The 16,804-nt window shown below is 41.2% G+C and overlaps 1 protein-coding gene across 1 annotated transcript in view; it reads right to left on the bottom strand.

The window, feature by feature from the left end:
* LOC112238407 (vascular endothelial growth factor receptor 3-like) overlaps window positions 1-16,804 on the bottom strand; it is a 192,023-nt gene that overhangs the window by 60,595 nt on the left and 114,624 nt on the right. Inside the window, exons 9-10 of the mRNA XM_042326337.1 lie at window positions 14,557-14,735; window positions 12,070-12,232 (exon numbers count right to left, since the gene is read on the bottom strand). Coding sequence (XP_042182271.1) covers window positions 12,070-12,232; window positions 14,557-14,735 — 342 coding nt within the window. The remainder of the gene's footprint in view (window positions 1-12,069; window positions 12,233-14,556; window positions 14,736-16,804) is intronic.

The raw sequence follows: 16,804 nt of genomic DNA, 5'->3' as shown, positions 1-16,804 counted from the left end.
CCACGTCTCTATATCACCACGTCTATATATCACCACGTCTATATATCACCACGTCTCTATATCACCATCTATCTATCACCACGTCTATCTATCACCATGTCTATCACCACGTCTATCTATCACCACGTCTATCTATCACCACGTCTCTATATCACCACGTCTCTATATCACCACGTCTATATATCACCACGTCTCTATATCACCATGTCTATCAACATGTCTATATATCACCACGTCTATATATCACCACGTCTATATATCACCACGTCTCTATATCACCACGTCTCTATATCACCACGTCTCTATATCACCACGTCGCTATATCACCACGTCTCTATATCACCACGTCTCTATATCACCATGTCTATATATCACCACGTCTATATATCACCATGTCTCTATATCACCATGTCTATCACCATGTCTATATATCACCACGTCTATCTATCACCACGTCTCTATATCACCACGTCTATCTATCACCACGTTTATATATCACCATGTCTATCAACACGTCTATATATCACCACGTCTATCTATCACCACATCTATATGTCACCATGTCTATCACCACGTCCCTATATCACCACGTCTATATATCACCACGTTTATACATCACCACGACTATATATCACCACGTCTATCTATCACCACGTCTATATATCACCATGACTATATATCACCATGTCTATATATCACCACGTCTATATATCACCCCGTCTATATCACCCCGTCTATTTATCACCCCGTCTATATATCACCCCGTCTATATATCACCACGTCTATATATCACCACGTCTATATATCACCACGTCTATATATCACCACGTATATATATCACCACATCTGTATATCACCACGTATATATATCACCACGTCTCTGTATCACCACGTCTCTATATCACCACGTCTCTATATCACCACGTCTATCACCACATCGATATATCACCACGTCGCCTATATATCACCACATCGATATATCACCACGTCTATCACCACGTCGATATATCACCACGTCTATCTATCACCACGTCTATCTATCACTACGTCTATCTATCACCACGTTCTATCTATCACCACGTCTATATATCACCACGTCTATATATCACCACGTCTATATATCACCACGTCTATATATCACCACGTCTATATATCACCACATCTATATATCACCACATCTATATATCACCACGTCTATCTATCACCACATCTATCTATCACCACGTCTATCTATCACCACGTCTATCTATCACCACGTCTATCTATCACCACGTCTATCTATCACCACGTCTATCTATCACCACGTCTATCTATCACCACGTCTATCTATCACCACATCTATATATCACCACGCACATCTATCACCACATCGATATATCACCACGTCTATCATATCACCACGTCTATCTATCACCACGTCTATCTATCACCACGTCTATCTATCACCACGTCTATATATCACCCGTCTCTATATCACTGTCTATCACCACGTCTCTATATCACCACATCTATATATCACCACGTCTATATATCACCACGTCTATATATCACACATCTATATATCACCACGTCTATATATCACCACGTCTATCTATCACCACATCTATCTATCACCACGTCTATCTATCACCACGTCTATATATCACCACATCTATATATCACCACGTCTATATATCACCACGTCTATATATCACCACGTCTATATATCACCACGTCTATCTATCACCACGTCTATCTATCACCACGTCTATATATCACCATGTCTATATATCACCACGTCTCTATCACCACATCTATATGTCACCATGTCTATCACCATGTCCCTATATCACCACGTCTATATATCACCACGTTTATATATCACCACGACTATATATCACCACGTCTATCTATCACCACGACTATATATCACCATGACTATATATCACCACGTCTATATATCACCACGTCTATATATCACCACGTCTATATCACCACGTCTATATCACCACGTCTATATATCATCCCGTCTATATATCACCACGTCTATTTATCACCCCGTCTATATATCACCACGTCTATATATCACCACGTCTATATATCACCACGTCTATATATCGCCACATCTATATATCACCCCGTCTATATATCACCACGTATATATATCACCACATCTGTATATCACCACGTCTCTGTATCACCACGTCTCTATATCACCACGTCTCTCTATCACCACGTCTATCACCACATCGATATATCACCACGTCGATATATCACCACATCGATATATCACCACGTCTATCACCACGTCGATATATCACCACGTCGATATATCACCACGTCTATCTATCACCACGTCTATCTATCACCACGTCTATCTATCACCACGTCTATCTATCACCACGTCTATCTATCACCACGTCTATCTATCACCACGTCTATCTATCACCACGTCTATCTATCACCACGTCTATCTATCACCACGTCTATCTATCACCACGTCTATCTATCACCACGTCTATATATCACCACGTCTATCTATCACCACGTCTATCACCACGTCTATCTATCACCACGTCTATCTATCACCACGTCTATCTATCACCACGTCTATCTATCACCACGTCTATCTATCACCACGTCTATCTATCACCACATCTATATATCACCACGCCTATCACCACGTCTATCACCACATCGATATATCACCACGTCTATCACCATATCACCACGTCTATCTATCACCACGTCTATATATCACCACGTCTATCTATCACCACGTCTATTTATCACCACGTCTATATATCACCACATCTGTCTATCACCACTTCTCTATATCACCACATCTATATATCACCACATCTATATATCACCACATCTATATATCACCATGTCTATCACCACGTCTATATCACCACGTCTCTATATCACCATGTCTATCAACATGTCTATATATCACCACGTCTATATATCACCACGTCTATATCACCACGTCTATATCACCACGTCTATATCACCACGTCTCTATATCACCACGTCTATCACCCACATCGATATATCACCACGTCGATATATCACCACATCGATATATCACCACGTCTATCACCACGTCGATATATCACCACGTCTATCTATCACCACGTCTATCTATCACCACGTCTATCTATCACCACGTCTATATATCACCACGTCTATATATCACCACGTCTATATATCACCACGTCTATATATCACCACGTCTATCTATCACCACGTCTATCTATCACCACGTCTATCTATCACCACGTCTATCTATCACCACGTCTATCTATCACCACGTCTATCTATCACCACGTCTATCTATCACCACGTCTATATATCACCACGCCTATCACCACGTCTATCACCACATCGATATATCACCACGTCTATCACCATATCACCACGTCTATCTATCACCACATCTATATATCACTATCTATCACTACGTCTCTATCACCACGTCTATTTATCACCACGTCTATATATCACCACATCTGTCTATCACCACGTCTCTATATCACCACATCTATATATCACCACATCTATATATCACCACATCTATATATCACCACATCTATATATCACCACGTCTATATATCACCATGTCTATCAACATGTCTATATATCACCACGTCTATATATCACCACGTCTATCACCACGTCTATATCACCACGTCTATATCACCACGTCTCTATATCACCACGTCTCTATATCACCACGTCTCTATATCACCACGTCTCTATATCACCACTATATCTCTATATCACCACGTCTATATATCACCACGTCTCTATATCACCATGTCTATCACCATGTCTATATATCACCACGTCTATATATCACCACGTCTATATCACCACGTCTCTATATCACCACGTCTATCTATCACCACGTCTATCTATCACCACGTCTCTATATCACCACGTCTATCTATCACCACGTCTATCTATCACCATGTCTATCACCATGTCTATATATCACCACGTCTATATATCACCACGTCTATATCACCACGTCTATATATCACCACGTCTATATATCACCACGTCTATATATCACCACGTCTATATCACCACGTCTATATATCACCACGTCTATATATCACCACGTCTATATATCACCACGTCTATATATCACCACGTCTATATATCACCACGTCTCTATATCACCACGTCTCTATCTATCACCACGTCTATCTATCACCACGTCTATCTATCACCATGTCTATCACCACGTCTATCTATCACCACGTCTCTATATCACCACGTCTCTATATCACCACGTCTCTATATCACCACGTCTATATATCACCACGTCTATATATCACCATGTCTATCAACATGTCTATATATCACCACGTCTATATATCACCACGTCTATATATCACCACGTCTCTATATCACCACGTCTCTATATCACCACGTCTCTATATCACCACGTCTCTATATCACCACGTCTCTCTATATATATCACCACGTCTCTATATCACCACGTCTCTATATCACCACGTCTATATATCACCACGTCTCTATATCACCACGTCTATATATCACCACGTCTATATATCACCACGTCTATATATCACCATGTCTATCACCACGTCTATATATCACCACATCTATATATCACCATGTCTATCACCACGTCTATATCACCACGTCTCTATATCACCATGTCTATCAACATGTCTATATATCACCACGTCTATATATCACCACGTCTATATCACCACGTCTATATCACCACATCTCTATATCACCACGTCTCTATATCACCACGTCTCTATATCACCACGTCTATATATCACCATGTCTTTCACCATGTCTATATATCACCATGTCTATCACCATGTCTATATATCACCACGTCTATATATCACCACGTCTATATCACCACGTCTCTATATCACCACGTCTATCTATCACCACGTCTATCTATCACCACGTCTCTATATCACCACGTCTATCTATCACCACGTCTATCTATCACCATGTCTATCACCACGTCTATCTATCACCACGTCTCTATATCACCATGTCTATCACCATGTCTATATATCACCACGTCTATATATCACCACGTCTATATCACCACGTCTATATATCACCACGTCTATATATCACCACGTCTCTATATCACCACGTCTATCTATCACCACGTCTATCTATCACCATGTCTATCACCACGTCTATCTATCACCACGTCTATCTATCACCACGTCTCTATATCACCACGTCTCTATATCACCACGTCTATATATCACCACGTCTCTATATCACCATGTCTATCAACATGTCTATATATCACCACGTCTATATCACCACGTCTCTATATCACCACGTCTCTATATCACCACGTCTCTATATCACCACGTCTCTATATCACCACGTCGCTATATCACCACGTCTCTATATCACCACGTCTCTATATCACCATGTCTATATATCACCACGTCTATATATCACCATGTCTCTATATCACCATGTCTATCACCATGTCTATATATCACCACGTCTATCTATCACCACGTCTCTATATCACCACGTCTATCTATCACTATCTATCACCACGTTTATATATCACCATGTCTATATATCACCACGTCTATCTATCACCACGTCTATATGTCACCATGTCTATCACCACGTCCCTATATCACCATATATCTATATATCACCACGTTTATACATCACCACGTCTATATACTATATATATCACCACGTCTATCTATCACCACGTCTATATATCACCATGACTATATATCACCATGTCTATATATCACCACGTCTATATATCACCCCGTCTATATATCACCACGTCTATATCACCCCGTCTATTTATCACCCCGTCTATATATCACCACGTCTATATATCACCACGTCTATATATCACCACGTCTATATATCACCACGTATATATCATCACCACATCTGTATATCACCACGTATATATATCACCACGTCTCTGTATCACCACGTCTCTATATCACCACGTCTCTATATCACCACGTCTATCACCACATCGATATATCACCACGTCGATATATCACCACATCGACATATCACCACGTCTATCACCACGTCGATATATCACCACGTCTATCTATCACCACGTCTATCTATCACCACGTCTATCTATCACCACGTCTATCTATCACCACGTCTATCTATCACCACGTCTATATATCACCACGTCTATATATCACCACGTCTATATATCACCACGTCTATATATCACCACGTCTATATATCACCACGTCTATATATCACCACGTCTATCTATCACCACGTCTATCTATCACCACGTCTATCTATCACCACGTCTATCTATCACCACGTCTATCTATCACCACGTCTATCTATCACCACGTCTATCTATCACCACATCTATATATCACCACGCTATCTATCACCACATCTATATATCACCACGTCTATCACCATGTCTATCTATCACCACGTCTATATATCACCACGTCTATCTATCACCACGTCTATATATCACCACATCTATCTATCACCACGTCTCTATATCACCACATCTATATATCACCACGTCTCTATCTATCACCACGTCTATATATCACCACGTCTATCTATCACCACATCTATCTATCACCACGTCTATATATCACCACGTCTATATATCACCACATCTATATATCACCACGTCTATATATCACCACGTCTATATATCACCACGTCTATATATCACCACGTCTATATCACCACGTCTATCTATCACCACATCTATATGTCACCATGTCTATCACCATGTCCCTATATCACCACGTCTATATATCACCACGTATATATCACCACGTTTATCTATCACCACGACTATATATCACCACGTTCTATCTATCACCACGACTATATATCACCATGACTATATATCACCACGTCTATATATCACCACGTCTATATATCACCACGTCTATATCACCCCGTCTATTTATCACCCCGTCTATATATCACCACGTCTATATATCACCACGTCTATATATCACCACGTCTATATATCACCACGTCTATATATCACCACATCTATATATCACCCCATCTATATATCACCACGTATATATATCACCACATCTGTATATCACCACGTATATATCACCACGTCTCTATATCACCACGTCTCTATATCACCACGTCTATCACCACATCGATATATCACCACGTCGATATATCACCACATCGATATATCACCACGTCTATCACCACGTCTATCACCACGTCGATATATCACCACGTCTATCTATCACCACGTCTATCTATCACCACGTCTATCTATCACCACGTCTATCTATCACCACGTCTATCTATCACCACGTCTATATATCACCACGTCTATATATCACCACGTCTATCTATCACCACGTCTATCTATCACCACGTCTATATATCACCACGTCTATCTATCACCACGTCTATATATCACCACGTCTATATATCACCACGTCTATCTATCACCACGTCTATCACCACGTCTATCTATCACCACGTCTATCTATCACCACGTCTATCTATAACCACGTCTATCTATCACCACATCTATATATCACCACGCCTATCACCACGTCTATCACCACATCGATATATCACCACGTCTATCACCATATCACCACGTCTATCTATCACCACGTCTATATATCACCACGTCTATCTATCACCACGTCTATTTATCACCACGTCTATTTATCACCACGTCTATATATCACCACATCTGTCTATCACCACGTCTCTATATCACCACATCTATATATCACCACATCTATATATCACCACATCTATATATCACCATGTCTATCACCACGTCTATATCACCACGTCTCTATATCACCATGTCTATCAACATGTCTATATATCACCACGTCTATATATCACCACGTCTATATCACCACGTCTATATCACCACATCTCTATATCACCACGTCTCTATATCACCACGTCTCTATATCACCACGTCTATATATCACCACGTCTCTATATCACCATGTCTATCACCACGTCTATATATCACCACGTCTATATATCACCACGTCTATCTATCACCACGTCTCTATATCACCACGTCTATCTATCACCACGTCTATCTATCACCATGTCTATCACCACGTCTATCTATCACCACGTCTATCTATCACCACGTCTCTATATCACCACGTCTAAATATCACCACGTCTAAATATCACCACGTCTAAATATCACCATGTCTATCAACATGTCTATATATCACCACGTCTATATATCACCACGTCTATATCACCACGTCTATATCACCACGTCTATATCACCACGTCTATATCACCACGTCTCTATATCACCACGTCTCTATATCACCATGTCTCTATATCACCATGTCTATATATCACCACGTCTATATATCACCATGTCTCTATATCACCATGTCTATCACCACGTCTCTATATCACCACGTCTATCTATCACCACGTCTATATATCACCATGTCTATCAACACGTCTATATATCACCACGTCTATCTATCACCACATCTATATGTCACCATGTCTATCACCACGTCCCTATATCACCACGTCTATATATCACCACGTTTATATATCACCACGACTATATATCACCACGTCTATCTATCACCACGTCTATATATCACCACGTCTATATATCACCACGTCTATATATCACCACGTCTATATATCACCACGTATATATATCACCACATCTATATATCACCCCGTCTATATATCACCACGTATATATCACCACATCTGTATATCACCACGTATATATATCACCACGTCTCTGTATCACCACGTCTCTATATCACCACGTCTCTATATCACCACGTCTATCACCACATCGATATATCACCACGTCGATATATCACCACATCGACATATCACCACGTCTATCACCACGTCGATATATCACCACGTCTATCTATCACCACGTCTATCTATCACCACGTCTATCTATCACCACGTCTATATATCACCACGTCTATATATCACCACGTCTATCTATCACCACATCTATATATCACCACGTCTATATATCACCACATCTATATATCACCACGTCTATCACCACGTCTATCTATCACCACGTCTATCTATCACCACGTCTATCTATCACCACGTCTATCTATCACCACGTCTATCTATCACCACGTCTATCTATCACCACATCTATATATCACCACGCCTATCACCACGTCTATCACCACATCGATATATCACCACGTCTATCACCATATCACCACGTCTATCTATCACCACGTCTATATATCACCACGTCTATCTATCACCACGTCTATTTATCACCACGTCTATATATCACCACATCTGTCTATCACCACGTCTCTATATCACCACATCTATATATCACCACATCTATATATCACCACGTCTATATATCACCATGTCTATCACCACGTCTATATATCACCACGTCTATATCACCACGTCTCTATATCACCACGTCTATATCACCACGTCTCTATATCACCACGTCTCTATATCACCACGTCTCTATATCACCATGTCTATCACCACGTCTATATATCACCACGTCTATCTATCACCACGTCTATCTATCACCACGTCTATCTATCACCACGTCTATCTATCACCACGTCTATCTATCACCATGTCTATCACCACGTCTATCTATCACCACGTCTATCTATCACCACGTCTCTATATCACCACGTCTAAATATCACCACGTCTAAATATCACCACGTCTCTATATCACCATGTCTATATATCACCACGTCTATATATCACCACGTCTATCTATCACCACGTCTCTATATCACCACGTCTATCTATCACCACGTCTATCTATCACCATGTCTATCACCACGTCTATCTATCACCACGTCTATCTATCACCACGTCTATCACCACGTCTATCTATCACCACGTCTATCTATCACCACGTCTATCTATCACCACGTCTAAATATCACCACGTCTCTATATCACCATGTCTATCAACATGTCTATATATCACCACGTCTATATATCACCACGTCTGTCTATCACCACGTCTATCTATCACCACGTCTCTATATCACCACGTCTATCTATCACCACGTCTCTATATCACCACGTCTCTATATCACCATGTCTATCAACATGTCTATATATCACCACGTCTATCTATCACCACGTCTATCTATCACCACGTCTATCTATCACCACGTCTCTATATCACCACGTCTATCTATCACCACGTCTATCTATCACCACGTCTATATATCACCACGTCTATCTATCACCACGTCTATCTATCACCACGTGAAATATCACCACGTCTATATATCACCACGTCTATATATCACCATGTCTATCAACACGTCTATCTATCACCACGTCTATATATCACCATGTCTATCAACACGTCTATATATCACCACATCTATATATCACCACGTCTATATATCACCACGTCTATCTATCACCACGTCTATCTATCACCACGTCTATCTATCACCACGTCTATCTATCACCACGTCTATCTATCACCACGTCTATATTTCACCATGTCTATCAACACGTCTATATATCACCACGTCTATATATCACCACGTCTATCTATCACCACGTCTATGTCACCATGTCTATCACCACGTCCCTATATCACCACGTCTATATATCACCACGTCTATATATCACCACGACTATATATCATCACGTCTATCTATCACCACGTCTATATATCACCACGTCTATCTATCACCACGTCTATCTATCACCACGTCGATATATCACCACATCGACATATCACCACGTCTATCACCACGTCGATATATCACCACGTCTATCTATCACCACGTCTATCTATCACCACGTCTATCTATCACCACGTCTATATATCACCACGTCTATCTATCACCACGTCTATATATCACCACGTCTATCTATCACCACGTCTATCACCACGTCTATCACCACGTCTATCACCACGTCTATCTATCACCACGTCTATCTATCACCACGTCTATATATCACCACGCCTATCACCACGTCTATCACCACATCGATATATCACCACGTCTATCACCATATCACCACGTCTATCTATCACCACGTCTATATATCACCACGTCTATCTATCACCACGTCTATTTATCACCACGTCTATATATCACCACGTCTATCTATCACCACGTCTATCTATCACCACGTCTATCTATCACCACGTCTGTCTATCACCACGTCTATCTATCACCACGTCTGTCTATCACCACGTCTGTCTATCACCACGTCTATATATCACCACGTCTATCTATCACCACTTCTGTTTCAATGGGCACTGCTCCCACCCCTCTTGTTGGCGGAGAGAAAGTAAAGCTTAGTGTGTGTGTCAGGGTTAGAGGATGTGTGTGTGTGATGCTGTGTTGCCATCTGTCCCATCCATACATCCTGTTGTTAGTCCAAACATCACTCCTCTCCTCACACTCACCTAGAAATACCACACACACACACACACACACACACACACACACACACACACACACACACACACACACACACACACACACACACACACACACACACACACACACACACACACACACACACACACACACACACACACACACACACACACACACACACACACACACACACACACACACACACACAGGGTTGTGTGTAATTCTCTCCGGCTGGGTTGTGTGTAATTCTCTCCAGCTGGGTTGTGTGTAATTCTCTCCGGCTGGGTTGTGTAATTCTCTCCGGCTGGGTTGTGTGTAATTATTTCAGGCTGGGTTGTGTGTAATTCTCTCCGGCTGGGTTGTGTGTAATTCTCTCCGGCTGGGTTGTGTGTAATTCTCTCCGGCTGGGTTGTGTGTAATTCTCTCCGGCTGGGTTGTGTGTAATTATTTCAGGCTGGGTTGTGTGTAATTCTCTCCGGCTGGGTTGTGTGTAATTCTCTCCGGCTGGGTTGTGTGTAATTATTTCAGGCTGGGTTGTGTGTAATTCTCTCCGGCTGGGTTGTGTGTAATTCTCTCAGGCTGGGTTGTGTGTAATTCTCTCCGGCTGGGTTGTGTGTACTGTATGTACAGGTGTTCTTACATGCGGTGGGTGCTGTTGAGGCCACAGGGGCTCCATCTCCTCCACTGCCAGGTGATGTTAGGGGCGGGACGTCCGTACCCTGTACAGGTGAGGGTCTGGCTGCTGCCACGGCGATATGGGCTAGATGGTGCCGCTATTTCCTTCTCATGGATCTGAGGGGGAACTGGGGGGGTAGAGTGACGAGGAGAGGGGAGAATGATGGGGAGGAAGGGGAGTGAAGGGGAAGGTAGAGTAACAAGGGAGACTCTAATCAGAGTATCAGACTTCAAATACATACAGTACCAGTCAAAAGTTTGGACACAGCTTCTCATTCAACAGTTTTTCTACATTGTAGAATAATAGTGAAGACATCAAAAACGATTAAATAACACATATGGAATCATGTAGTAACCAAAAAAGTGTTAAACAAATCAAAATATATTTATAAGTAGCCACCCTTTGCCTTTATGACAGCTTTGCACACTCTTGGAAAACCCCTTGAATGAGTAGGTGTGTCCAAACTCTTGACTCATACTGTACATCTAACATTTACAAATACCTGATTCATCTTGAGTCTGGGGAATATTCCATTGGTTTTATTGTACTGGCAAAATAAATCACACTCAGTTCAACTACACCACTGAGAGTGTGGGTTCACCTACACCACTGAGAGTGTGGGTTCACCTACACAACTGAGAGTGTGGGTTCACCTACACCGCTGAGAGTGTGGGTTCAACTACACCGCTGAGAGTGTGGGTTCAACTACACCGCTGAGAGTGTGGGTTCAACTACACCTCTGAGAGTGTGGGTTCAACTACACCGCTGAGAGTGTGGGTTCAACTACTGTACACAGCTGAGAATGTGTGTTCAACTACACCACTGAGAGTGTGTGTTCAACTACACCGCTGAGAGTGTGTGTTCAACTACACCGCTGAGAGTGTGGGTTCAACTACACCGCTGAGAGTGTGGGTTCAACTACACCGCTGAGAGTGTGTGTTCAACTACACCGCTGAGAGTGTGTGTTCAACTACACCGCTGAGAGTGTGGGTTCAACTACTGTACACAGCTGAGAATGTGTGTTCAACTACACCACTGAGAGTGTGTGTTCAACTACACCGCTGAGAGTGTGGGTTCAACTACACCGCTGAGAGTGTGGGTTCAACTACACCGCTGAGAGTGTGGGTTCAACTACTGTACACAGCTGAGAGTGTGTGTTCAACTACACCGCTGAGAGTGTGGGTTCAACTACACAGCTGAGAATGTGTGTTCAACTACACCGCTGAGAGTGTGGGTTCAACTACACAGCTGAGAATGTGTGTTCAACTACACCGCTGAGAGTGTGGGTTCAACTACACCACTGAGAGTGTGGGTTCAACTACTGTACACAGCTGAGAATGTGCGTTCAACTACACCACTGAGAGTGTGGGTTCAACTACACCGCTGAGAGTGTGGGTTCAACTACACCGCTGAGAGTGTGGGTTCAACTACACCGCTGAGAGTGTGGGTTCAACTACACCGCTGAGAGTGTGGGTTCAACTACTGTACACAGCTGAGAGTGTGTGTTCAACTACACCACTGAGAGTGTGGGTTCAACTACACCACTGAGAGTGTGTGTTCAACTACTGTACACAGCTGAGAATGTGTGTTCAACTACACCACTGAGAGTGTGGGTTCAAATACTGTAGACAGCTGAGTGTGTGGGTTCAACTACACCGCTGAGAGTGTGGGTTCAACTACACCGCTGAGAGTGTGGGTTCAACTACACCGCTGAGAGTGTGGGTTCAACTCACACCGCTGAGAGTGTGGGTTCAACTACACCGCTGAGAGTGTGGGTTCAACTACACCGCTGAGAGTGTGGGTTCAACTACACCTGAGAGTGTGGGCTGAGAGTGTGGGTTCAACTACACCGCTGAGAGCGTGGGTTCAACTACACCGCTGAGAGTGTGGGTTCAACTACTGTACACAGCTGAGAATGTGTGTTCAACTACACCACTGAGAGTGTGGGTTCAAATACTGTAGACAGCTGAGAGTGTGGGTTCAACTACACCGCTGAGAGTGTGGGTTCAACTACACCGCTGAGAGTGTGGGTTCAACTACACCGCTGAGAGTGTGGGTTCAACTACACCGCTGAGAGTGTGGGTTCAACTACACCGCTGAGAGTGTGGGGCTGAGAGTGTGGGTTCAACTACACCGCTGAGAGTGTGGGTTCAACTACACCGCTGAGAGTGTGGGTTCAACTACACCGCTGAGAGCGTGGGTTCAACTACACCGCTGAGAGTGTGGGTTCAACTACACCGCTGAGAGTGTGGGTTCAACTACACCGCTGAGAGTGTGGGTTCAACTACACCACTGAGAGTGTGGGTTCAACTACACCACTGAGAGTGATGGTGATGGTTACCGTTGACAATGAGTGTAATGTTATGGTGATGGTTACCGTTGACGATGAGAATGATGGTTGTGGTGATGGTTACCGTTGACAATGAGTGTGATGGTTATGGTGATAGTTACCGTTGACGATGAGTGTGATGGTGATTCTCCTCTCCAGCAAGGCCACTGTGTTCTTGAGGAGGATGGTGTAGTTCCCAGCATCCTCAGGGTGAACGTCTCTGATCTCTAAGTTATAGTGCTGATGGAGACGCATCCTGTTGAACTCTGGACGACGGCTGATCAACTTATCACCTTTATACCTGAGAGAACATCCAAACAAAAAGAAATACAAAGTTGAACTTTATTTCGAAAAATGTTGTAGCAAACAAGTATTCTTAAATACATACACCAGAAACAGGGTACACTTTGGGACTTGTCAGATCGATATCAGCAAGGTAAAATAGCTAACTGCAGCAAAATAGCTTGCTAGCTGATTGGCTAAACACAGAATGTCAGCAACAAACCTAGTTTTGAAAAATGAATGTAGAGGGCTTTCTCACAACAAACCTAGATCTGAAAAAGGATTTAGAGGGCATCCTCACAACAAAACTAGTTCTGAAAGAGGAATTTAGAGGGCATCCTCACAACAAACCTAGTTCTGAAAGAGGAATTAAGAGGGTGTCCTAGCAACAAACCTAGTTCTGAAAGAGGAATTAAGAGGGTGTCCTAGCAACAAACCTAGTTCTGAAAGAGGAATTAAGAGGGTGTCCTAGCAACAAACCTAGTTCTGAAAGAGGAATTAAGGAGGTGTCCTAGCGACAAACCTAGTTCTGAAAGAGGATTTTGAGGGTGTCCTAGCGACAAACCTAGTTCTGAAAGAGGATTTTGAGGGTGTCCTAGCAACAAACCTAGTTCAACATTATGAAGATTAATGTTCCATATCAGATAGTTAATGTTCCATATCAGATAGTTAATGTTCCATATCATATAGTTAATGTTCCATATCAGATAGTTAATGTTCCATATAGTTAATGTTCCATATAGTTCATGTTCCATATAGTTAATGTTCCATATAGTTAATGTTCCATATAGTTAATGTTCCATATAGTTAATGTTCCATATCATATAGTTAATGTTCCATATCAGATAGTTAATGTTCCATATAGTTAATGTTCCAGATAGTTAATGTTCCATATCAGATAGTTAATGTTCCATATAGTTAATGTTCCATATCAAATAGTTAATGTTCCATATCAGATAGTTAATGTTCCATATCAGATAGTTAATGTTCCACATCAGATAGTTAATGTTCCACATCAGATAGTTAATGTTCCATATCAGATAGTCAATGTTCCATGGCAGATAGTTAATGTTCCATATAGTTAATGTTCCATATCAGATAGTTAATGTCCCATGGCAGATAGTTAATGTTCCAGATAGTTAATGTTCCATATCAGATAGTTAATGTTCCATATAGTTAATGTTCCATATCAGATAGTTAATGTTCCATATAGTTAATGTTCCATATCAAATAGTTAATGTTCCATATCAGATAGTTAATGTTCCATATCAGATAGTTAATGTTCCACATCAGATAGTTAATGTTCCATATCAGATAGTCAATGTTCCATGGCAGATAGTTAATGTTCCATATAGTTAATGTTCCATATCAGATAGTTAATGTCCCATGGCAGATAGTTAATGTTCCATATAGTTAATGTTCCATATAGTTAATGTTCCATATCAGATAGTTAATGTTCCATATAGTTAATGTTCCATGTCAGATAGTTAATGTTCCATGGCAGATAGTTAATGTTCCATATAGTTAATGTTCCATATAGTTAATGTTCCATATCAGATAGTTAATGTTCCATATAGTTAATGTTCCATATCAGATAGTTAATGTTCCATATAGTTAATGTTCCATATAGTTAATGTTCCATATCAGATAGTTAATGTTCCATATAGTTAATGTTCCAGATAGTTAATGTTCCATATCAGATAGTTAATGTTCCATATAGTTAATGTTCCATATCAGATAGTTAATGTTCCATATCAGATAGTTAATGTTCCATATAGTTAATGTTCCATATCAAATAGTTAATGTTCCATATCAGATAGTTAATGTTCCATATCAGATAGTTAATGTTCCACATCAGATAGTTAATGTTCCATATCAGATAGTTAATGTTCCATATCAGATAGTTAATGTTCCATATCAGATAGTTAATGTTCCATATCAGATAGTTAATGTTCCATATATAGTTAATGTTCCATATCAGATAGTTAATGTTCCATCAGATAGTTAATGTTCCATATCAGATAGTTAATGTTCCAGATAGTTAATGTTCCATATCAGATAGTTAATGTTCCATCAGATAGTTAATGT

Source organism: Oncorhynchus tshawytscha, linkage group LG08, assembly GCF_018296145.1.
Source record: "Oncorhynchus tshawytscha isolate Ot180627B linkage group LG08, Otsh_v2.0, whole genome shotgun sequence".
Taxonomy (NCBI): domain Eukaryota; kingdom Metazoa; phylum Chordata; class Actinopteri; order Salmoniformes; family Salmonidae; genus Oncorhynchus; species Oncorhynchus tshawytscha.
The sequence above is the reverse complement of the archived record's forward strand: the minus strand, read 5'-3'. Positions and strand labels throughout refer to the sequence as shown.